The sequence below is a fragment of the Bos grunniens genome, chromosome 14, assembly GCF_055505025.1.
Source record: "Bos grunniens cultivar Pamir isolate PY7600 chromosome 14, Bosgru_T2T1.0, whole genome shotgun sequence".
NCBI classification, from domain to species: Eukaryota; Metazoa; Chordata; class Mammalia; order Artiodactyla; family Bovidae; genus Bos; species Bos grunniens.
In genome coordinates, this window is record NC_141178.1 from 13,100,163 (window position 1) to 13,124,902 (window position 24,740).

General features: G+C 38.6%; 1 protein-coding gene across 2 annotated transcripts; it reads left to right on the forward strand.

Annotated features, from left to right (window-relative positions):
* The first annotated feature begins 2,986 nt into the window (after nucleotides 1-2,986).
* Nucleotides 2,987-23,490, forward strand: PLEKHF2 (pleckstrin homology and FYVE domain containing 2). 2 transcript variants are annotated; one of them, XM_086335999.1, is made up of 3 exons: nucleotides 2,987-3,254; nucleotides 17,692-17,832; nucleotides 20,934-23,490. In XM_086335999.1, the coding sequence occupies exon 3, from the start codon at nucleotides 20,948-20,950 to the stop codon at nucleotides 21,695-21,697; it is 750 nt and encodes a 249-aa protein (XP_086192125.1). In that variant the 5' UTR covers nucleotides 2,987-3,254; nucleotides 17,692-17,832; nucleotides 20,934-20,947; the 3' UTR covers nucleotides 21,698-23,490. The 2 variants fall into 2 exon arrangements, with proteins under 2 accessions (XP_086192125.1, XP_086192124.1); XM_086335998.1 differs by lacking the exon at nucleotides 17,692-17,832.
* Nucleotides 23,491-24,740: the final 1,250 nt, after the last annotated feature.

The following is a 24,740-nucleotide window of genomic DNA, read 5'->3' on the forward strand; positions in this document are numbered from 1 at the left end:
GAGTTGGCTCTTCGAATCAAGTGGCCAAAGTATTGGAGCTTCAGCTTTAGCATCAGTCCTTCCAGTGAATATTCAGGACTGATTTCCTTTAAGATGGACTGGTTGGATCTCCTTGCAGTCCGAGGGATTCTCAAGAGTTCTCCAGCACCACAGTTTGAAAGCATCAATTCTTTGGTGCTCAGCCTTCTTTATGGTACAACTCTCACATCCATACATGACTACTGGAAAAACCATCACTTTGACTAGACGGAACTTTGTGGGTAAAGTGATGTCTCTGCTTTTTAATATGCTGTCTAGGTTTGTCATAGATTTTCTTCCAAAGAGCAAGGGTCTTAATTTCATTAAGCTTCAGTCACTATCTGCAGTGATTTTGGAGTCCAAGAGAATAGCATCTGTCACTGTTTCCATTTTTTTTCCTATTTGCTGTGAAGTGATGGGACTGGATGCCCTGATCTTGGTTTTTTGAATGTTGAGTTTTAAATCAGCTTTTCCACTCTCCTCTTTCACCCTCATCAAGAGGCTCTTTAGTTCCTCTTTGCTTTCTGGCATTAGAATGGTGACATCTGCATATCTGAGGTTGTTGGTATTTCTCCTGGCTATCTTGATTCCAACCTGTGAGTCATCCAGCTTGGCATTTCACATGATGTACTCTCTGCATGTAAGTTAAATAAGCAGGGTGACAATATACAACCTTGACATACTCCTTTCCCAATTTGGAACCAGTTCATTCCATGTCCGGTTCTAACTGTTGCTTCTTGAAGTACTGCATTTTGAACTCTTTTTGTTAACTATAAGGGCTATTCCATTTCTTCTAAGGGATTCCTGCCCACAGTTGTAGATATAATGCTCATCTGAATTAAATCTGCTCATTCCCATCTATTTTAATTCACTGATTCCTAAAATATTGATGTTCACTCTTGCCCTCTCCTGCTTGACCACATCCAACTTACCTTGATTCATGGATTTAACATTCCAGGTTCCTATGCAATAGTGTTTTCTACAACATTGGACCTTACTTTAACCATCAGACACATCCACATCTGAGTGTCATTTCTGCTTTGGCCCAGCCTCTTCATTCTTTCTGGAGCTATTTCTCCGCTCTTCCCCAGTAGCATATTGAGCACCTACCAATCTGGGAGGCGGTGGGGTGGGGGTGGGGGGGTGGTGCTCATCTTCCTATGTCATATCTTTTTACCTTTTCATATTGTGTAGCTGGTGGTAAAGCCAAACTTTGAGTAGTCCTTTTGGCTGCTAAGTCCATGCCTTTTGTTGTTGTTTACTCACAAAGTCATGTGACTTTTGCAACTCCATGGACTGTAGCCCACCAGACTCCCCTGTCCATGGAATTTCCCAGGCAAGAATACTGGAGTGGATTGCCATTTCCTTCTCCAGGGAATATTTCTGACCCAGTGATTAAACCCATGTCTCCTATATTGACAGACAGAGTCTACCACTTAGCCAGGAGGGAAGTCCCCATGACATTTATGGTAAGATAAATAAATATAATGGGAGGTGAGAGAGGGCAAACATTTTTACTAATAGGTGAGTGATTAACAATGTTTCCTATCACTTTAGACTAGACCTTAGACAACTGATCTGACATAGCAATTCCTAATCTCAAACTTTAAAGGAATTTTGGAGGTAAATCCATCCTTCTGTCCACTGACAGAGGCTATTCTGTATGCAGAGGGGGAATGAGGCAAAATGAAGTTGGGGTATGGTGATGGTTGAGAGGAAAGTTCTAGGAACATTTGTACTTGTCTACAGATAACTACATCTAACACTTGTAAAGGTTTCTGTGATGGTGATTTCTTGTTTTCCTATTTAAAAAATTCACCATTGCCATTTGCTTTAGTTTAGTTTTTTTTTTTGGTTTCTGATATATTCAAACAGAAGAGGATGGGAGGTGGAAGATCTGGAGAGGACAAATCCCAGACCAAAAGAAAGTTGGTTGGAACCAAGACCTGCTTTATGTTCCCTAGGTGGGTGCTCTTTTATGTGGCCTGGGTTCTGGTGGCTACAAAGGCTAAAAAAAAAAAAAGTTACTATTTCAAAGAAAAGAAAAAACATAAATGAAGAAAACAAAAATATAAAAGAAAAAGAGAGGTATTTTTTCAAAATCTTGATATAATAGATCAACAGAAGAGGTAAACTTTACTCAAATCTAATTTCTGCCTATTCACTTTTTGTTTGAAGTGAATATGCAGTCTTCCCCCCCTCACCAGGCCCGCAGTCCTTGTCTATCTTAGGCATATTTTACGTCTCCACGGACCCACCAGCACACTTAGCTGTGGTATAAATGAAGGGCACGTTCAACCTTATATACCATCATCACTGTTTCCAGGTGTGTGAAGTACGTTTGTGGTATCACAGAAAATTTTGGGAAAGACCAGAATTCTAAGTCAGGGAATAAAGGCATCATTTAAAAGGCTGTGCGGAGTATGTGGGGTATGTTTTGCCGCCGTCGTTTCCTGTGTTTCCAGCGGTAGGATTTTTAGGGCAAGCAAGTGGAACACGTGAGGGGGCAGGAACGGGCGCGCTAGGGGGATGTAGCAAACAGATATCTAGCCGGACGCCTTGGGCAGCTAAATCCAAAGCTTTCATTTCCCGGTTGCGGAAAGTTCCTGAATTCCCCGCAGAGGCCCGCTCAGGGTGACAGAAAAGGGGCCCAGCCCTCCTTCCATTTTTATAGCGTCGTTAAGCACTTCGCGAGGAGGTGAACCGTCTTTTCCGAGGGCTCGCCTGCGCCCGGCAGCCCAGGTAAAAGACGTCGCACGTGCAGCCAATCCGCGTCAGGGCGCGCGCCCTCGACTCCGAGCAGAGGAGCCAATCCCGAGCCCCAGCCGCCCAGGCGGGTGTGGCCTCCGCGCTGGCTCCGCCCCCTCGGCCCCGGCGCGCGGGACTGCCAGGGCGGGGCGGAGGAGCAGGCCAGAAAGGGCGGGGAGCGAGCGCTGGGGGTGTGATCGTGCCCGCGCCCGCGCCCGGCGTGTGGGTGGCGGCGCGCTTGTGCGCGCGCGCGCAGGGGAGAGGCCAGCCCCGCCGGCCGTTGTGGGCTTCGACTGGAGGGGCGGGAGGGTCACCTGCGAGCGTCTGCGACGCCCGCCCGCCCGCCGCGTCCGGAGCGCGCCGGCTGCGCAGGGCCGCTGGCTGCACACCCTGCGAAGCTGGGGCGGGAGGCAAGGAGAGTCCGCGCGCGGCGCCCGGGACGAGGAGAAGTCGGACCTTCGCCTCTGCGGCCGTCCGCGCCCGGCTGGGTAGGTGAAGCCTGGGCTTGGTCGTCGGGCGGCCCCCCGGAGGGCCGGGAGAAGAGAAGCGAAACTTTCCGGGCGCTTCCCCCCCGCGGTCCCTGGACCGTCGGCGGCGCGGGGAGGTGTCTCGGGCGGCGGCGGCGGCGGCGGCCGACGCCATGTTGGGGTCTGTGAGAAACGGGGCGCTCCCAGGCGGCTCCCCGCGCCCTAAGGGGGCCGCGGCCGCCCGCCGGAGGGCTCGCGGGCCGCAGGGAGGGCCGCGCCGGTGCTCGTCCGGCCCGCGGGGAGGGGGACCCCGAGGTCCGGCGAGAAGTTGTGAGGGCGTGAAGACGGGTGTCCGTCGTGGCCACTGGCGTCTTGGGGTGCCAGCGTCTTTCTGTCCAGAAAGTTTGCAGGGTCTGGGCGTCAGGGACCTTGCAACTTGAACAGCGTCTTTTTACGGAATTTGAGAACTTAAACAGCGTCTTTTTATGTGATTTGAGGCCAAAAAAAAAAAAAAAAAAAAAAATGGCACCGCATAATTTGCCCTGATAGAAGTGCTGGCTCCGACGCCTTTCTTATTTGGAGTCTTTTAAAGTCGTATGCCAAAGTTTTTCTTTAAAATTTTTGTTGGGAGGCCGACAGCTTGCTGTTCATGCGGCTTGAATACCCCGTGCGCTCTTACTACGTTGTAATAGTAACTTGCGTGTGCGGTGAAAAGAACGAGTAGTATGAAGGTTACAGCTAACCAAGCCCTTCTCTGTAATTCATAGACTCAAGGTTGGTTGTTTTTTTAGTGCGTTACTGAAGAAATTCAGCAAAGAAAGCCAGGACCGTTCACTGAAAGAAAGGCGTGTGTTGTTCCCTTAAGAGTAAGGTGAAGTGATCTTGACATTGTGAAGTTTTCCCCCTCCGTTTGGTTCTATAAAGGTGCATGCCTACCGTGTTCTGAGTATTTACATTTTTCTGTACTCTGGTAGCTCGTGGGATCTTCAGGTTAATTCAGTATTAAGGAAGGCTTCTGTTTTTAATCTCTTCGGGTCGTCACAGCATTGGAGGTGAATGGTATTAAGTTACTTATTTGGAAAGCACATGTAATCGCCTCAAAAAATAAAACTGGTGCACTGACCAAGGCATCAGAAAAGATTCAGCTTGAATCAGCCCAGTAAATGAATGTCAATTACTAGTTTTAATAAAGGCATCTGGGCTTCCAGATTTTTGTTGATTGTGTTGAGAGCATTCTTAATCACAAATAAGATAAATCCTTCGACATGTCTTGGAGAATTTCTCTTCTTAATCTGTAGGTTAAAATAGAACTTCTGCTCAGGTTTGATGTTAATATTCCTAGTTTTTGTTTTGTTTTTTCATTGTCAGGTGATTGCCATTATACATATGTGTTTTTCTGGCTGAAAAGGTACCTGGAATTGAGGTGATTTAACTGTCACAGATCTAGCGGACAACTTGGTATTTAACTGAGGTCTTATAACTGAAGCCTTCTCAGTTTTCTTACAGCGTAACTTTGCAGGATACTTAACTCATTCCCTTGGAGCAGTTTCTGTCCATTTTGTGTTCTCTGTCCTAGCTGCTCTTTCTGATTTTAATTTAGTTCCTTAGTGTGTGTGTATTTCCTAGGAATTTCCCTCATTTCCAAGGTTTTATGTATTGAAATTTTTCCTCTTAAAAATACTCAGCCTATGCTCTTTAAAACTTTTTTGCACAGTTCTCCTTATCCCACCCCCTCTTCTCCCCAAGAATAAGTCACTTATCTATTCAGATGCATCCCAGTAAATATTACATTTTTTCTGCCATGGCACTTCCTTAACAGCAAGGGTTACATGAGCTTTGACTTGCCTCTTCATCCTCAGGGTACTGAGAACATGATGCTCAGAAAAGGTTTGAATGGATGAATACACATACACTTTTTGTAAATATACTTCATGAATTTCTTGTTAAGTTGCACTTTCCAAGAGTGAAAGTAGTTAGATCTTTTCTAATTGCCCCCCCCCTTTTTTTTTTTGAGATTTTATCTTAGTAACTCAACTAATTTTGGACTGGGGGTACAGAACTTGAATGTTTATGAAATTTCCAAGTAGATAATGTACTGAAGTATAATCAAAGAAGTAGCAACAGTGGATCAGCAAAAAGATAGTAATCATACTTTTAAAGTGCAACTGTATTTAGTGTTTGCACTGGGTAGAAATAGTTAATGCCTTAAAATTTTGAAGATCATGTTTATACATTTAAGTTATTTGATAGAACACCCTCATTTCTCTTGTCACTTATTGTTTTTTTAGAATTGTCTTAGAATTTTGTTTTAGAACATCTTGCTTATTGGAAAACATAAACATTGCTTTTCTGTTTATGAATTTATTTTTGGAACCAGCTTTGTACACCAGCTGTGTGCTTAATAGCAAGGTGTATGTTGGCTTAAGTGAATAAAATGTGCTCCGTGGATACACTGTCACAGTGCTGTTTTAAATTGCAAACCCTCCTTAGGTGGTGTTCTGTAATTCTGTAATAAAATTACTGTAAAATTTGGGGTTAATTCCTTGTTTCCATAATTTTCTCTCCAGTCAACCCGTAAATCACAAAGTTTGTGCTTCGCTTAGGGGTGGGAGGAGGGGGGGTCCTGGGAAGAGAACAGAAGGCATTCAAGTAGTTGCTGTGAGTGCTAGAGAAAGCAAGGCTCCATTCTAGCTTGTGACTCTTGAATCTTGAACAGGTCACTTCATTTCTTTAACCTTCATTGAACTTGTTTGTAAAATGGACACAGAAACTTTGCCTTCCAGTGTTTACTAAGATGTTTGTGGAAGTGCTTGGTGCAGGATGTTCAGTAGGTTAATCAGCAAATGAGCACAGTGGCAGTGAGTTATAAAGTTTTAAAAGGGAAGGAACCTGTAGAAATACCTAGTTCAGTTCTCAACTTTGGCTGCACATTAGCATTCCCCGAGTAGCTTCTTAAAAATACTTGATGCCTGAACCCCACCCTTCAACAAATTAATTACAGTTACTGGCTTTGGAATCAAAGTATAGGTAGCTTTGCCAGTTTTTTTTTTTCTTTGTTTTAATATGCAGTCAGGGTTAAGAACCATTCATTTAATTCAGTCTCTTATGTCCTTATTCTGTTCATTTTGTGGTTGAATAAAGTGCAGAGAGAGGTTAAGTACCAGCCAAATTTCTGTCAGGTTAGAAAGAATGAATTTGGAAGAAAGTGAAGTGCACAGAGATTAAAGTAATAGTTACCTTTATTTCAGGCCAGAAACGCCACATTCAGAGCTACACTTCACTAGAAAAGTCCAGTGACCTTCATCTCCATTTTACATTAATGACCTACATGAGTGACTGTGTTCTTTAACCTTGTCATCATTTAGACCTCAGGTCTCAAACTGTGGCCAGAGATTGGCATTCCAGGGCCTGTCTTTGTATTTTTCCATCCTAACCAGTGAACCAACTTTTTGTCCTCATGGTCACCTGCAATCCTTCCTAGGCTGTTAGTTTTCTTCCTTTTTCCCAATCTTGAATTGTGTAGTTCATATACTATGAACCCACTAGTCCCACACAGTCCTCCTCTCCTCGACCTTATATTACTGGTCAGTTCTCAACTTGTAAATATCACCTTTTACTTTTTCTTTTGTCCCTGCCTGCTGCTGCTGCTGCTAAGTCGCTTCAGTCGTGTCTGACTCTGTGCGACCCCAGAGACGGCAGCCCACCAGGCTTCCCTGTCCCTGGGATTCTCCAGGCGAGAACACTGAAGTGGGTTGCCATTTCCTTCTCCATTGTCCCTGCCTAGCACCCCTGAAAAAAGCACATCTATCATGACTTAAATATTTGTGTTCCAGCTGACTGTGTGTTAGTTCATTTCTAATCTTTTTTCATCCCAAAGTTGATTCATTTTCTTTATTGCCTTTTCACTCCTAACTCAGGTTGCTAAACCCAGTTTTGAAACACTTGACTCTTAACAGATGACCTTGCTTCCTTCTGTGGATTTTATGATGTGAATTTTCTGTTTTCTTCTTTGCATCAACTCTTTCATCTTTTTTTCTTTACATTTACATTTAATTCTTTATACTTTGTTTCGTTTAAACAGTAATTGAAGAAAAAAAACTTCTTGTATTCTTCTTCTGCATTGGCAGGTGGATTCTTTACCTACTGAGCCACCTGGGAAGCCCCTAATTATACCCATAATTTTGTGTTCATTTTTCTAAATATTCTTTGTATTTTGTTAATTTAAAACCCATTTCTTTGTTTATGAGAATATGTTCAATATAAAATAATTAGGCAGTATCAAAATATTTCACCCTAGTATCAATACTTAGAGATAACCAGTAGTACTGAATTTTTGGTGGGTGTCTTTCCAGACTTTAAAGAAAAAGAGTTATATTGTATGTGCTGTTTAGAAGCTTTTATTTCATAAACTGCCATATTTAACAATTTTCCACATTAAATATTAATCTGTATTCTCTGAAGAGCTATCTAAAAATCTGTTGTATGGATTTGCCATAATTTTTTTTGTTGAATGTTTAGGTTGTTTCTGACTTTTCAGCATTATAGACAAAGCTACAGTGAATATCTTCATGTGAACAGCTTTGTACACTGGTCTAATTATTTTTTGCATTTTTCTTGGAAGTAGAATTGTGAAACTTTTTAAAGTGCTTACATTGCCAAAAATGGCATTTTGAAAAGCTTTTCCAGTACACTCTGAAGACTATGCATGTTCATTTTCTCCACATCTTAGGTGAGTAATACATCATTTAAATTTTTAATTCATTGATTAGCACTGAGAGCCAATGTTTTTTCCATTTACTGGTTGTTTTCATTTGTTCCCTGATAGCTCATTTGGTAAAGAATCTGCCTGCAATGCGGGAGACCTGGGTTCAGTCCCTAAGTTGGGAAGATCCCCTGGAGAAGGGAAAGACTACCCACTCCAGTATTCTGGCCTGGAGAATTCCGTGCTCTCTATAGTCCATGGGGTCCCAAAGAGTTGGACACGACTGAGTGACTTTCACTTTTCACTTCATTTGTTCCTTTGGAAATTGCCATTTGTATCTTACCCATTTTGGGGGGGAATATTTTCCTTTTATCTCATTGATTTATGGGAGCCCTTTATATATTAAAAATGATCCTTTGCCACATTGTGCAACAGTTTTTCTTTAACTTTAATTCTTGCCTCCCCCAGTGTTGAAGTTTAAAATGTTTATGTAGTAAAATGTTTTCTGATATTTGGCTTTTTTAAAAAAATTGGCTGCATCAAGTCTCAGTTGCGGCATGCAGGGAACTTCGTTGTGGTGGCGCAGGCTCCATAGTTACAGTGGCCAGGCTTTATTGCTCCATGCGGTATCTTAGTTTGGATTCTTAGCCACTGGACCGCCAGGGAAGTCCTGATATTTGGCTTTTGAAATGTTATATTTAGCCATTCCTTTCTAGGGCTAGAAATTTAGGTTCTGTTTATCGCTATTAGAGTTGATGCCACTGGGAAGACTTGTGTTTTACAGCCCCCTACTACCACCCCCAAGAGTTTTATTTTTCAGGATAAACTGTGGTTAAAAATTGCAGGGTCAAAGAACTCTGCTTTCTGAAATATTACTATATCTTACCTTTAGTTCTTGATTTCTTCCCACCGCGTTTCAGTGCCTACTGTGGCCTTCCGGCACAACGAGTTTATTTAGTCTCTGAGACTTGGAGGACATGTGAGAGCGTGTTGAAAAGGTGCTTTGTGCTCTCTTGTCTCCTTCTTTCTTCTCTTGCTTCTTCTCCTCCTTTTTAAACTAGGCATTCCCCAAAGGTTAGTCCCCTGTTCTCTCCTCTCATTCACAGCAGCAACAGTCATCTCTTCACAGATGACTCCTAAATCCCTTTATGTCCTGGAGCTTCCTGCTTTTCTTGGTGTTTCTATTGTCTGATAGATGTTTGTCTGATGGATACCCTGAAGGTACTTCAAGATAAGTATGTCCCAGAATGATTTCTTCTCCCTCCTGGAACAGAGCTAGCATCTGATCTGCCCAATGCTTAAACCTTTGAAGTTATCTTACATTCAGTTTCAAACACATTCACTTGGTAGCTAAATCCTTTCTGCCTTACCTTAGTAATAGAGGAAGCAATCTCTCTCACTTCCATCTTCCCTTTTTTATTTCTGGTGTCAAATTTGTGGCTTAGACTTGGTACCTTTCGTTTAGAGAATATTGTAATATACCCTTGCTTTTTTTTTTTTTTTTTGCCTTCATTATTGCATCTTTGGTAGTCTTGTCATGTGTTCTGCCTGTGTGTACTTATTAATATTTTCCTAGTTAAAAACCTTAGTCTTCCCATTGCCTATATAGTAAAGTCAGATTTCTGCTTTACCGCTATACATTCCCCAGACCCTGCTTCCTCCAGCCTGGGCTCAGTTATTTCCTTATTGTATTTGAACACCATCATCATCTTTATCTCTTTCTCTCCCATAAATAGTTTGACTTTTGCTCTAAGGCCTAGCTTGAATTTCTAGTCATTTAAGAGTTGTTTCTAAATATTCCCTCTGATCAAAGTTACTCCCAACCATAATCTTTGGCCTGAGGTTTCATCACTCTTTTTATATTTCTAATAAAAAAAAATTTATCTTTTGGTTTGTTTTTCCTCTGCTCCTTTAGACTTTGAGTGCACAGATTTGAGGTAATCATATTCCTCTGTTCATAGCACATTATATGCGTACCAAACACTTTCTTGTTTTGTTTCCTTCCTTATCAGTTTCTCCCATCATCCTCTTTCTTTTGGAAACATATCCTAATGTATAACACATGAATTACATATATCTGTATATAAGCTTGGTGACTACTTTGCTTCACAAAAAGTGTGAGTTTTGAGTACTTCAACCTTTGTACAAAGTGATCAGTAAATTTTTTTTTTACTTGAAATTAACTGAAAATTGCTGATTTTTCTAGCTTCCATATTGCTTACACTAAGAACCCAGGGATTTAATTTCAGTTTTGCTCTTCCACATCTAATTAGTTATGGCAGTCCTGAACCTTACCAGTTTTTTCTTTTCCTGTTGCAAACTTCAGACTTGCCTCAACTTTCCCCTTTTGTAGTAATTTTTCAGCTGGGTCCTGCTTTCAGTCTCACCCTTGTGAAATCTTTCATTGTTTCCACAGTTATCTTAAAAGAATCCAGATCAAATCAGGCCACTCATTCCTAAGGCTTTGAAAAGAACCCTCAGGAATCAACAAGATCTCTCCCCTGTTTTTCTCCATTTTTCCACTAAATAGCTTCTTCTGCTAAATAATTCTTATACTGCCTCTTCTGCAGCTGTATATGTAACTTTTTTTTTTCTGGGGGAGAGGTGGAAACACTTTATTTTAAAAATTAGGAGTCCTTACAGTTCTGATTTTAAAAGCAAGGGAGTGGAGTACATGTAACTTTTTTACAACACATTTTTACTTGTAGGGCTTTATGCCGTATCATTTTTTTGTCTTTTGAAGTTCAACTTTTTTTTTCACAACCTGTTTCAAGTGTTCACCTGCTACATTCTTCCTTACCACTTTTTTTAATTATAGTATTTATTTCACTGTGTTTTTCGTTAAAACTTTTTGGAAACACGTCTTAATTCCCAGTGTCTGGTTCATTCTTTTTTTCCCTTTAACACAAAGCATAAAGTCTTGAATGTAATGAGATTGTAACTACTCTTAGGGCTATGATGGGTACCGGCTTTATTTTTCAAATATTGTACAATGATTTAACAGCTGTCAGCACTGTACAGCTGCCCCTGTACAAATACTTTCTGAAATGATGCAGTTTTTTAATCTGAAATTTGTTGATGAAAATACGCATACATCATCATTTTTTATTTGCTAACTAAACAGCTGTGCTTTTTGGCAAGAGAAGAAATCATTTTTACATATTATCATAAGATTAAGACTTTAAAAACAGGATCTGCTATGCTCAACACTTAGAATTCATAATTAGATACTACAGTTAAATAGACCAGAACATTTGCTGTAAATTTAAAATCTGTGGGCCTAGTGAAGCATTTGATGTGTGGGGTGTGGTTCCTGTTTTGTGTGAAAATTAGTACTATGAATGTCAAAAGTGATGTCTTTGATTTTTATAAAACCCAAGATTGAGAAGTTGCTGCCACTTTTAACTGCTCAGTGCACATTGCTGGTATGTATATGCAAGCAATTTTGTAGGCACTGTTGGGCATACAAAGTTGTAGGAAATGATGTTCTTTTTTTTCAGGAACCTCCAAGTCTGTTGATAATAAGCAGACATAGACATTTTTATAAAATTTAGTAGAATTGTAAGTGCCATAAAATGGTACAGGTGAAACACCACGTGGCAGTGAGGTACTGAACTGACTGATAAGATTTCAGAGTAGCAGGTGGAGGGGAGGAAGCCCAGAGCATATCCTGGGAATAACTGGTAGTCTGATTTGATTGTAAGAGAACATACAGAAAGGCAAAACTGAATAGATAGGCAGGCTGGGGCTTAACTGAAGGGCTTTACATACTAGATTAAGGATTTTGGATTTGATTTAGTTGGCCAGGGAACCTTTGGTTGTTGAATAGAGAGTTACCTGGTCATAGCTGTAGTTAAAGAATATTAATGTTGTCTTGTGTGATGTGGTTTAAATGCAAGTTAAAGACTAGAAGACTTGTTTCAGCTTGAGGTCATATTCTTCCCCTCTCTAAAGACCGTTTTTTAAAATTCATAATGTGACCCTTCTGGTTTTCTAAATTAATTTTAGAAAATCTTCAACTGTGGCTTAGTTGTTCTTTATATACCATGGTGAGTTTTTCTATCATGCCTAACCTATTTGAAACTGCCTTTACTGAGATGCTGAATTAGTCATAGCTTTACTTTTCACTTCCTGTTAGTGTTTGAATAATTATTTTGAGCATATTTAATACTTATTACCATATATTTTAGCTTTATTGTGTCTTCAGTGGCTTTTCCCAAGTGCATAGTAAAGTCAAATGAATGGAATAAATATTTCTGAAGGTAGCAAAGTATAATGGAAAACCATGCATTAAAAAAAAATGGCGTCCTAGTGGAAAGGGGAGGGAAAAACTTTGTCTTTTCTTATTGATAGAATAAATACATTTTATTAAAATCCCAAATTTAATTTGCCACATGTTCAACTGTTTCTTGCTTTATTATCCTAGTTTTTTATTGATCATCTTACCTAGAATTTCCTGATAATAATAATCAGGAAATTCTAGGTAAGAATTTATATATAGGTAAATTGATACAGGTAAGAATTGATATAACTAGGTAAGAATTGATATAACTTTCGAAAGTAAAACCTTTTGTCCTCTGTTTAGGTGTGTAGAATTATTGTTCATTAGACTTAGGTGTATTAGGAGAGGGATAGTCTGCTGTAACACTTACACATTTGCCCAAGGAGGATGTACCTCTGATAGTTGCTGCTTTTTAAAAATATCTTTTTCCTCCCTGCTTTCCTGTTTGTGTCTTCTTTTCCTTCTACATTTGCTGTAGTCTGAATTCAGCAGTAACACAGATTTTAAAATGTTGATTGATGTTAAGACACAGTCAAAAATTTGATTGAAAATTAATTTGTAGGCAAGTAAGGCTTGTAGTGAGCTTCCCTGGTGGCTCAGTGGTAAAGAATCTGCCTGCCAATGCAGGAGTTGCGGGTTCAGTCCCTGGGTTGGGAAGATCTCCTGGAGAAGGAAATGGCGACCCACTCCAGTATTCTTGCCTGGGAAATCCCATGGACAGAGAGCCTGGTGGGCAACAGTTCATAGGGTCGCAGAAGAGTTGGGCACGACTTAGTGACTAAAAACAAAAAAACAAAAACAACAAAGTCTTGTAGTAAACAAGAAGTATGACTTATTTATTATCAGAGTTCATTATTTTAAAGACAGAAAGGGCTTTGCAGATTATTTTATCCAAGGTGGTGGCTGCTGTGGGTGGGTGTAGAGCGGTTAGGTAGTTTGTATGAAATCTCTTACTTAGTGCCTGAGCTGAGATGAGAATCCAGGTCTTTTGGTTCATAGTTTATTGTTTTTTCTGGTACAGTGCACAGTTGAATGAATACTCATTCTCACTGATATCAGATGTCTTGGATTCAAGTAAGAAATTAGATGATTTTTTGTTTTAAAGTCACCTGCAAGGATGAGATAACGAAGTATTGGTTTTCAGTAAGAAGAACTGGGCCATAGTATTCTGTGACAGTTGGACTGCTTCTCAATTGTAACTAGTATTCTTCTTTTTAAGAGAGTTTTGCCGCCTCATCTAGTATTACATTTTTAACAGATGGTAGACACTCCATTGAAGAACATATTAACTTTAGAAACAAGGCTAGCAAAAGACTAGAGTGGAACTTGGACAATTCAAATACAGTTCTTGTCTACAGGAAAACTTTTTTTCAAACTTTGGATGGTTTAATTTTTTACAATTGGTTTATAAAGCTGACTCCTTAAAGGTTAAGAGGATTTCTTTGTTTTATTTTCGGTATGCTTTTGCTGTTTTAAACTATGAATTAAGGCTGCCAGACACCATTTGCTGAAAAAGAAGACAAGGGAAGTCATGTGGAGAACTGTTAGAATGTGTGCTGTGCCGCGCTCAGGCGTGTCCTCCTCTGCGGCCCGGGGACTGCAGCCCGCCAGGCTCCTCTGTCCATTGGATTCTCCAGGCCAGGATACCGGAGTGGGCTAGAATGTAGAGGTCCCTGAAGTGGCTGGATATGGGAAGAAACTAACAGAAATATTAGTACTTTTCATATAATGAATTAGAAAATATAATGTGGAAAAGAGATTCAAAATAGCAACCAAAGTATGAAGTACCTGGGAATCTATGTAAGTAACGTAATAATCCTGTGATACAAAACCTACAGAGTTACTGGGCCCATTAACCCAACGGTTAAAACCTTGAGAAGAGATAGTATCAACCTGTTAGGAACATCTGAAATTATAAAGATGTTAATTTAATCCAAGTTAATTTATGACTATAATATGAATTCATCAAAATTTCAGTGGATTTGGTCTGTTTATTTTTTTTCATTTATTTATTGTAATTTAACATGGTTCTAAACCTGAGCTGCGCAGTAGAATTACCTGGGGAATTTTAAAGGATATCAGTGTAGGCCACGGAGAAGGCAATGGCACCCCACTCCAGTATTCTTGCCTGGAGAGTCCCATGGACGGAGGAGCTTGGTAGGCTCCAGTCCATGGGGTCGCTAAGAGTCGCACGACTGAGCGACTTCACTTTCACTTTTCATTTTCATTTTCATGCATTGGAGAAGGAAATGGCAACCCACTCCAGTGTTCTTGCCTGGAGAATCCCAGGGACGGGGGAGCCTGGTGGGCTGCCGTCTATGGGGTCGCACAGAGTCGGACACGACTGAAGCGACTTAGCAGCAGCAGCAGCAGCAGTGTAGGCCATACCCCACATACCTCAGACTAATAAAATCAGAACATATTGGGGAGAGATCTAGATAACCATGTTTCTTAACCTTTTATATTCATCATCACAGTCTGTTGGTTTCAATTTTGGTTTTTGAATTTCTGTTTTAATCGGTTCTAAATATTTGTAATGAATGATATTTATATATTTTATTATTTCTTAGAGATTTTCAAAACAAAAAGGAAATTTTACTTACTAAATAACATAGCTTGTGGTTACCATATGCGCTTATTAGACATGTATAAATCTAAGATACAGTACAGGATTTTAGTGATCTTATTTTTCCTATATCTTGAAGCATTTTACTATTAGGAATTATTAACAGCCCCCCCCCACCCACACACACACCCCAAAAAAAAGAACATAGAAGTAATTGCCTAGAAGGATGATACAGTGATAAAATACCACCATTGCACCATTTTTCAGTTTTATTATTGCATTAACCAAAGGATTGCATCATTTTTCAAAAAGATACAAGAGCAGTTTGGAGATACCCTTCTTAGTCTTTTCTGTTTATTTTAAGCTTTCTTTTAACATATTTGCTAATATAGATTTTTTTAATTTTATCTTTTCCATATAATGACGATAAAAGGGCAAAACTATACATTTCAGAGCGATTAGACAAGTCAGAAGTGGAAAGAAAAGGCTACACTTAGACTTAATGATGATGGTAAAGCATTATTAGTGAAATCTCAGCCTGCAAGTCTTCAACTGATGATTTTCTTGATGATTTCTCAAGACTCAGAATTGATTAGTAAACAATGTTCCTAAAAGCAAATGGAAATATTATAGATTCATGCTTAATAACTTACGAGCAGTTAGTTGGATATAAGGGATACATCTTTTATCATTTGCAAACATACAGATTGTTTTGCATCTGTATGCATTCAATAACAGAAACATGGAATAAGAAATTTGCTATGTTTAAATTGTTACAAAGATTGTTCTTGAAGTTACTTTTTACTATCCCTTTATTCGTATTGCTGTAAGTTGGTTGTAAAATGACTTAATGTAATAAAAGTAAATGAAAAGAATATTTTGGATCCAGATGGTACATTGAGATGACTGTTCTTTCTGGTGTTCTAAAGGTTAGAGCTCCCCTGTGGTTTCAGGTAGCTAAGTTGGGAACCACTGTTCTGAGAAGATGTCATCTGGACGAATAAACAGAGGAGATTAGCTAAAACATGTAAAATGTTAAATAATGGGAACTACTCTAGGCTGGTTTTACCAGGTGCATGTTACTGACAAAAGAATTAAAAACAGAGTAAAGGATTAGACCAGACAGCCCAGAAGTAGTGTTACAATACTGCATAAAAGTTTAATATGAGAGAACATCATAAATCAGTAGATTAGATTATTAATACCAATAAATAATAGCTACCACATGTTGACTACTTGCTTTGAACATTATTTATACATTATCTCCTTTAATCCTCTCCTGACGTAGCTATTATTATTTCCATTTATAAGTATGGAAACCTGAGGTCACACAGTATTTGATGATTCTAGAGCAGTTAACATCTTTAGAGTGTGAATATTTGAAAAGAAAAAAGGGTTTTTCACCTATGCCAGAATAAATTTCAGGTGTATAAAAGCATTAAATGTAAAATTCATCTAATAAGACAATACTAAATAGGAACACCTGATATCTGGATAAGAAAAGTTTAGCAGTCATGGGAAGAAAATCACAAAGGAAAATATATATAAGTATAACTACTTACGAAAAACTCCCTCTGTGTCAAACACCATAAACAAAATTGCAGAATAATATACTAGGAAAATCACTGAGGTAAATGGGTTAATAGCCTTTTTATATAATATACAGATTAATAATTAAATAGATGAACATAGGAATACAGATTAGTAAACATATTAGAAAATGGCTGGCCTCACTAGGTAGCTATAAAATAAAACATTCAGTTAAATTGAAAGTACTCTTCTTTCCTGTTTTAGGACCTTTGTTCATAGTATTAGTTCCTTTGTAAAGCTGACTCCTCATCCTTTAAGACCCATTGTGTAGCACCACCTCAGTGAAGTCTTTGAATTATTGAATAAATGAGTTTTTTCCCTATATCTTGGCACACTGCTGATTTCCTTCATTGCACTTCACCTTTTAGAATCACCTGTTCATTTACTTACTTACTGTCTTTATTCTCTACTAGACTCTGAGCTCTGAGAGGAAAAGGATAATATCCAGCATTTAGAAAGTATTCAGTAAACAGTTTTTGAATGGATAGACATAATAAATAGAAGTAAAAGAAATGAATAAAAAATCTGCATTTAAAAAAATCTACGCTGCTGAAATTTTTAAAGGAAAATATTCAGTGTGAGACAAGATGGGTCGGTACAGTCATTGTGCTGCGTGGTAAGTTGGTATTGCCTTTCAGAATGGAAACCCTGTAAAAGGCAGCCTGTGCTCTGAGCGTTGGTGCCTTTTGACCCAGTAATTTTTCTTCTTGGAATCTATCCTAAATAAGCCTTCTCTGCCAGAAGATTTATTCTTCCTAGCTCTTACTGTATTCACTGGTATTCCTGCCTAAGAAAAGTAGACAGAAATTCAGTTGGGCCACATTTTATATTAATAGTTGTCTTCTTTTCCTGCAGGTATGCAAGGGGCTCGCTCTTTGGCTAGCCTCAGTATTCTTGCATTCTGATACCCTCACAAAACTCTTTGAGAGTTCTTACTGTTTGGGGCACCTCAGGTGGTAGACTTGAATTTGAACTCTGCGAGAAGGTAGAGGTCCTCTTTCAGCCTAGGCCAAAGGGTAATGCCTTATAAATCCAGTTTATTGAGAACCTGCTTTGGGGTATCTAGCAATTATCCAGTTAAAGGTGGTATTTTGATTTCCCGTTTGATAGTCTCTCATCCTCTCAGTCCCTCCCTGTTGTGCCCGGCCAACCTTCTTTTCTCTGTGTGTGTGTGTGTGTGTGGCATTTGTATATTCCGGGGTTTTCAAGCTCAGTGCTTCCCCTTGTCAGAAAATATTTCAGGACTGACAGGGATAAGGGAAGGGAGGCCAAAGGTCTTAAGTTCTTTGTGCTCATTGTTTTTCAAATATATTAATAGGTTATGGTCCATTACGGAAGTCAATCAAATGGGCTACAGCTGTCATTGAAATAAATGAAGATGCTAGAATACATCCGAAGAAAGCATTGGCACCCCACTCCAGTACTCTTGCCTGGAAAATCCCATGGACAAAGGAGCCTGGTAGGCTGCAGTCCATGGGGTCGCAAAGAGTTGCACACGACTGAGCGACTTCACTTTCACTTTTCACTTTCATGCATTGGAGAAAGAAATGGCGACCCACTCCAGTGTTCTTGCCTGGAGAATCCCAGGGAGGGCGGAGCCTGGTGGGCTGCCGTCTATGGGGTCGCACAGAGTCGGACACGACTGAAGCGACTTAGCAGCAGCAGCAGAATGCATCATACATAGTTGAATTATATATGTTTGTAACACTGCAATATGAAATACATTTCATATCAGTGTCACTGTCAAACTTTGAAAGCTATTTGTTCTAGCCAAGTAACAGTTAATGCCCTAAACTGCACTTTCATTGCATAATTTTTAAACAGGGGAAGAGGTTTATGAACAGAGATTCAGGCTTCATACATTGCAGAATCAGAAGACTGGCCAAATAAATAATGATGACCTATCCTTTCAGGTTATTTTCTCAAATTAGTATTCTTTTATCCTCAGTAGGTTTAGGGTTTACTGTGAGGATCCAGAGGCTAGCAGTAACTTTTTTAGTTCTTGTAGAGTCAGTGGAGCCTTAAGGAATAATTAGTGTGCCGTAATATATTAGTTACAGCACGGGGGAATCAGCTTTGAGCCCCGGTTCTGTGACACCCATGAGCATGGTACTTAACTCCTTTGTGTCCATTTGCTCATCTGTAAAATGGAGCTAATAGTGCATATTCTATTATAAAGTTGTTCTGGGTAGGAAGTATAGCAACGCATGTGAAGTGCTTAGCTCTTGCTTGGGCTCCCAGTGAGTAGTTTATTCCAGACTGTTTGCCTGAATCTCTCTCTTCATGCCTTCAGCTCACATTTCAGCTAATATTACTAGATGCTTCTTTGGGAGAGAAAAACTTCTCTAGTTATTTCACAGGAGTTTGAGACAGTTAAAATAGGAAAATAATAAATGTGAAAACCACTGCACAAATTTTCTTGATTTTTGTTTTTTTTTTTTCCTGTTTACCTCCTCCCCAACTAGGAGGTAAGCCTTGAAAAGTGGGGACCTTGCCTGTGTTCTTTAGATTTTTTTTTTTCCTGTACCTAACGCCGTGCCTAACAAACACTTGTTGAGTGTTTGACTATAATGTAAATTATGAAAAATTATCCATAATTATACTTCCCAGAGCTAAATAACCATTGTGGATATTATAGTATATAGTTTTCTAATTTTACATACTTAACTAGTGTCTATGATTATGCGCTTATATCATATTTCATTGAGTCTAAAGATGAACAGGTTTTACTATATTTTGTGTCTTTAAAATTGGGATTCTTATAATCAGGAGTTTACTGTGATTTAATTGGCAGCATTTTTCATTCTCAATAGCACATAAAATGAGACTGTTATCTTAAAAATCAATAGGATCTTAGATTTGATGAAATTTGGTATATATTTGAAACAAAAATGAGATCATTATGTTCAGCTTTCCCCACCTAAATGTCTTGAACATTTTCCCATATCACTGTATTTAGATCTGTCATATTCTTAACAGATATTTAGCATATTAATTGTTCAACCAGTTCCTTTTTTAAAACATTGGAGCTTTTCCTTTTTTCTGTTACAGTGCTGCATTGAATACCCTTGTACATATCTTTATGCCCTCAAGTCAGTTTTCTTTTAAGCGCCTGGACCTACAGGTGCACATGTTTTCTGTAGTATATGAGGGTAACTGTCCCTATATCCGTAATAGAACTGCTTCCTAAGAAATTTAAATAATTGTGTTAATCTGCTGAATGAAAATATATCCTAATGTTTTATTTGCTGACTTAATTATAAATGGAATCAAGCCTCTTTGTATGTTTACTGTTTTTTATTTATGTGATGCACTTGTGTTAATTGGCTGGCAGATTTGCCCTAATTAGAAAGAGAGGCCATCACAATTTGGAGCCATGCATTGTCATTAATTCTTGGGAATAACTTTCGGGGGCAGAGTCCATTCTTGTGGAAGGCAAGAAGTCTTTTATAAGGACCCAAGATTGGGGGAAAAATTAGATCTAGAGCTTAAATCTATGCTCATTTAAAATTAAATTAATATGGGTTTTGCATATTGCTAAGATGTTCTTGTCAACATTTTTAAGCACTTTTGCTGTGACAGGTGATGTGAGTTTCAAAGGTAGATATCGGATGATCTGTGCCCTTTAGTTTCCATTGCAGCCTGTGGAGAAGACAGATTTCAGTCCTTCCACAAGAGTGAGTCCAGAAGGTACAGGGAATATGAAGAGCACAGAGGCAGGTGTTCAGTCTAACTGAGTTTAAGGAAGGCTTCCTGGAGTAGGTATGAAACCTAACCTGAGTTTGGAAGGACAGTAAGAGTTAGCTGGGGGTAGTGAATGGTAAAGGATGCAACAGCGTGAGAGAAGATATGGGTGGTTGAAGTGGACTGCCATTGATAGGGTTTTCTTAGAACATAGGATTTGAGGTAAAGAGTGACTTAGGATGAGTCTGGGAAGATAACCAAGAACCAGATAATGAAGGGCTTTAAATGCCATACTAAAGATCTGCATTTTATAGGGTAAGGGAAGTAATTTTGAGTAATGGCATGATCAGATTTGCACTTGTGAAATTATTGCCTGAAGATTGATTAAGGGGCAAGACCTCAGGCAGTGAGATGTGTTGGGAAACCATTCTAGTAATCCAGGTGAGAGAACTGAGGCTTCAGCTCAGTGGTAAGAGCTTACTGGAAAAATTAGTCATTTCTCTTAGTTTATATTAATATAATATTTGACCCTCTTGTTCAGAATACCTCTGAGATTAAATTTTATGGAACTGATGACTTACTAATTTTCTAATTATTTGTTGTTTTACATCTGTAAGAAGTTTATTCTTTCATAAATATCCTCTTAACTAGTATGGTACTATATAGAGATGGTTAATAAGTGCTTTTGATGATTATGAAAATTGAGAGAGATTACCTCTTTTGGTGTGCTTAGTGATTATTTTAGAAACAATTGGAGAACTTTGCTTTGGGGTAAAAGCAATGATTTGTAAGATTAAATTTAGATGGTGTCACTTTTAAAAACTTACATGCATTTATAATTTGTATGTGCTGATTCCTCTCTCTCTCTTTTTTAAGGCTATTAGCAAAAGATGGTGGATCGCTTGGCAAACAGTGAAGCAAATACTAGACGTATAAATATAGTAGAAAACTGTTTTGGAGCAGCTGGCCAACCCTTAACTATACCTGGACGTGTTCTTATTGGCGAAGGCGTATTGACTAAGTTGTGCAGAAAAAAGCCCAAAGCAAGGCAGTTTTTCTTATTTAATGATATTCTTGTATATGGCAATATTGTCATCCAGAAGAAAAAATATAACAAACAACATATTATTCCCCTGGAAAATGTCACAATTGATTCCATCAAAGATGAGGGAGACTTGAGGAATGGATGGCTGATCAAGACACCAACGAAATCATTTGCAGTTTATGCTGCCACTGCCACTGAGAAGTCAGAATGGATGAATCATATAAATAAGTGTGTCACTGATTTACTCTCCAAAAGTGGGAAGACACCCAGTAATGAACATGCTGCCGTCTGGGTTCCTGACTCTGAGGCAACTGTATGTATGCGTTGTCAGAAAGCAAAATTCACACCTGTTAATCGTCGTCACCATTGCCGCAAATGTGGTTTTGTTGTCTGTGGGCCCTGCTCTGAAAAGAGATTTCTTCTTCCCAGCCAGTCCTCTAAGCCTGTGCGGATTTGTGACTTCTGCTATGACCTGCTTTCTACTGGGGACATGGCCACGTGCCAGCCTGCTAGATCGGACTCTTACAGTCAGTCGTTGAAGCCTCCTTTAAATGATGTATCTGATGATGACGATGATGATGATAGCAGTGACTAAGGCCATATATAAATATTTAATTGGGTGTGACTATCTGAGAAATCAGCTCTGGGGGAATGTAAAATTCTGAGCTTTCTCTCAGTTTTGCTCTTGCCATGAATTTGCCTGAGAAACTTTCAACCTATGTGCCTCAGTATACTCTATAGAAAATAGGTCCTGTTATCATCCCCCTCCCCCCGCCACCTCCCCTCACCTCCCCCAGCTCCCTATTCTTCTACAGGGACAGACTATTGCAAATGTATCAGACAAATGTTTGGTTTCTTGTTTTAATCCTAGACTACTATCTTGGATGGTTGGGAAGAGATATTTAACATATCATGTGCTGCATTGTTGTTTATTATATGTTCTGTTATATGGAAAAACTAAAAGCAAAGGATGGAGAAAGGAGTAAGATATGGTTAGTGAATTATGTTATTAGCTTTTTTCTAACCATCCTATCTAAAGGTTAAGATATCAGTAACAGAAATACATGTTTTGGAAATACTTTTTCATATACCAGGTGGTGCCTTATCATAATAGCACTGTTGCATGAAATAAGCCCCTACCTTCTCACTTTCTAGTTTGTTTTAAAACTACACTGGTGCTTTCTGAGGTAATAAAGTGAATGTTATAGATGGGTGTAATTAGGAAATACTTCTCATTTGACAGCTACAGGTAACTAAATTTTGAGGTCCTTCATTCTGTATGAATATTTTTTCATAAAACATTATTGTGATTATATTTTTACTTTTTATAGGTACCAAATTATAATTGTCATTCTTAGGAGTTTGGTTTGAAATTTACCAAGGACAAATGGTTATTGCATTTTATCCACTGACATATTTTTAAGGTATAACTTCATCTGCTTTAACATTGTTTCTAGAATGAAAAATCTTATACAATTTCTCAAAATATAAACAATCTCTTTAAAAAAATCTCATGCTAGAGCACAGATAAAGATTTGGAAGAAATAATGTAGGAGGATGGTCAGTACAGACCAGTTAAGTTTGATAGACTTCATATCTGTGGAAGTATTTTCTATTTCAGTGTGAAACTATCTCGAATTTACAAATATAGTGTTATATTTTATAAAATTTTGTAAAGTCCCAAACAATATTTCTATTTTTGTAAAACAATTGTATGTTTTAATATGTTTCTGAAATCATTTTGCAATCTATGGGAGTAGAGCAGCAGTTGATCTTTCTAAATTGTGAACTTTATTGAGTCCGTCTAGATTGCTTTTGAGAAGGGGTAATTTTTCACTCTTTGCTTTTGAGGCAGCCATTAGGTTGAAAGTATATTTATCATATAAAACTTGATGCATTTTGCACTACTCTCTCCATTTGTATGCTGCAAATAATCTTTCAAATACGAAAAATCAGCCTGAAGTTTGTTTTAAATTCTAAATTCTTTTGTTTTAAAATCTTTAAATCTGGATGTATGGCAAATGTCATGAGAGGTTTGATTTAATAATTTGTGACAGGGGATTCTTTGGTTTGGTTAAGGCACTAACTTAACTTTTAAATTGTGAAAGTGCCTGAGATAGGTCTCCCTGTAGGAAATGTGAAAGAAAGGCACAGCAGGCATTTTGTTTGTTTTAATATCATATGGACTTTTGTTTCTAAGCAATATTTACACATAATCAATAAACGTATCTGAAAAGAACCATAAAACCTGACATGTGCTGATGGAGAGTTGGTGGTACCTAGAAACCTAGCAAATTCAAGAACCAAGGGGAAATGTTCTGAGATAACATTTATGTTGGCAACCTCTATTGACTCTGTTTTTACAATAAAAAGTATTTTACAACTTTATCTTCTGTTCTGTGCATGTTGTAACTTGAAGATTTTTTATCCCTTGCTAAGGTTAACGGAGACATTATGCATATTTTACCTCATTTCAAGAGCTGTGAGTGTCTTCAATGTCAGGGGTCTCCAGCCTCCGGGATCTAATACCTGATGATCTAAGGTGCAACTGATGTAATAGAAATAAAGTGCACAGTCAGTGTAATACTTTTGAATCATACAGAAACCATGTCCCCACCCCACCCTGTACCCTGATCTGTGGAAAAATGGTCTTCCATGACACTGGTCCGTCCCTGGTGCCGGAAAGGGTTGGGCCCGCTGTTCTGTGGTTCAGGCATTATTCTAGGCACTAGGAGTAAAGCAGTAAACAGAAATTGCCTCTTTTTCATGGAATTTACCTGCAAGTAGAATCCAGACTGTTTTCTTCCAGACTTTTTTCTGTGTTTTTTGTAAAACTTAAGAATTTTACTTATAAACCTGAAATCATTTTGGTCCCAATTTCTCATCCTATTCTTTTTAATGAAACTTACTTGGACTGTACTGGATCCCCAGTACATTAATGAAATTGATAACTGTTGGCATAAAGGAAACAAAATCCCATAGATGCCAAAGAAAAACGTTAAATTGAATACACCTTAATACAGGAGTTCATGCCTTTGGGTCAGGTACATAAAATGGCCATTTTGTACAAAATCAAATGTTTATGTCTTTTATGCTGAAATTCTTATAAATAGGTAGTTTTGAACTATACCATTATTCCTGAACGATTCCAGTAGTTGAGCTGCAGTCTTCTTTCTCTAACTTGTTCTTAAATACATGTTTTTGCCTTATACAGTAAAGTATTAGTTATCTACAAATACACTAGATTGCTGTACATTGTAGAAGATAAATTGAATAGTAATGACTAGGATGAAAGTACATGAAATTGTGTTTATTGGTAGTGACCAAAGTTTTTATTTAAAAGCTAAATTAGAATCATTCAACATGTATTAAATGTTAAATAAATACCACTGAGATACGAGCTAAATCAAATCCCTTATGGTTATACAGTGGAGGTGATGAATAGATTCAAGGGATTAGATCTGGTAGGGTACCTGAAGAACTATGGATACAAGTTTGTAACATTGTACAGGAGGCAGTGGCCAAAACCATCTCAAAAAAAAAAAAAAAAAAATGAGGAAAGAAGAGATGCGAAAGGCAAAGGAGAAAGGAAATACCCAACTGAATGCAGAATTCCAGAAAATAGCAAGAAGAGATAA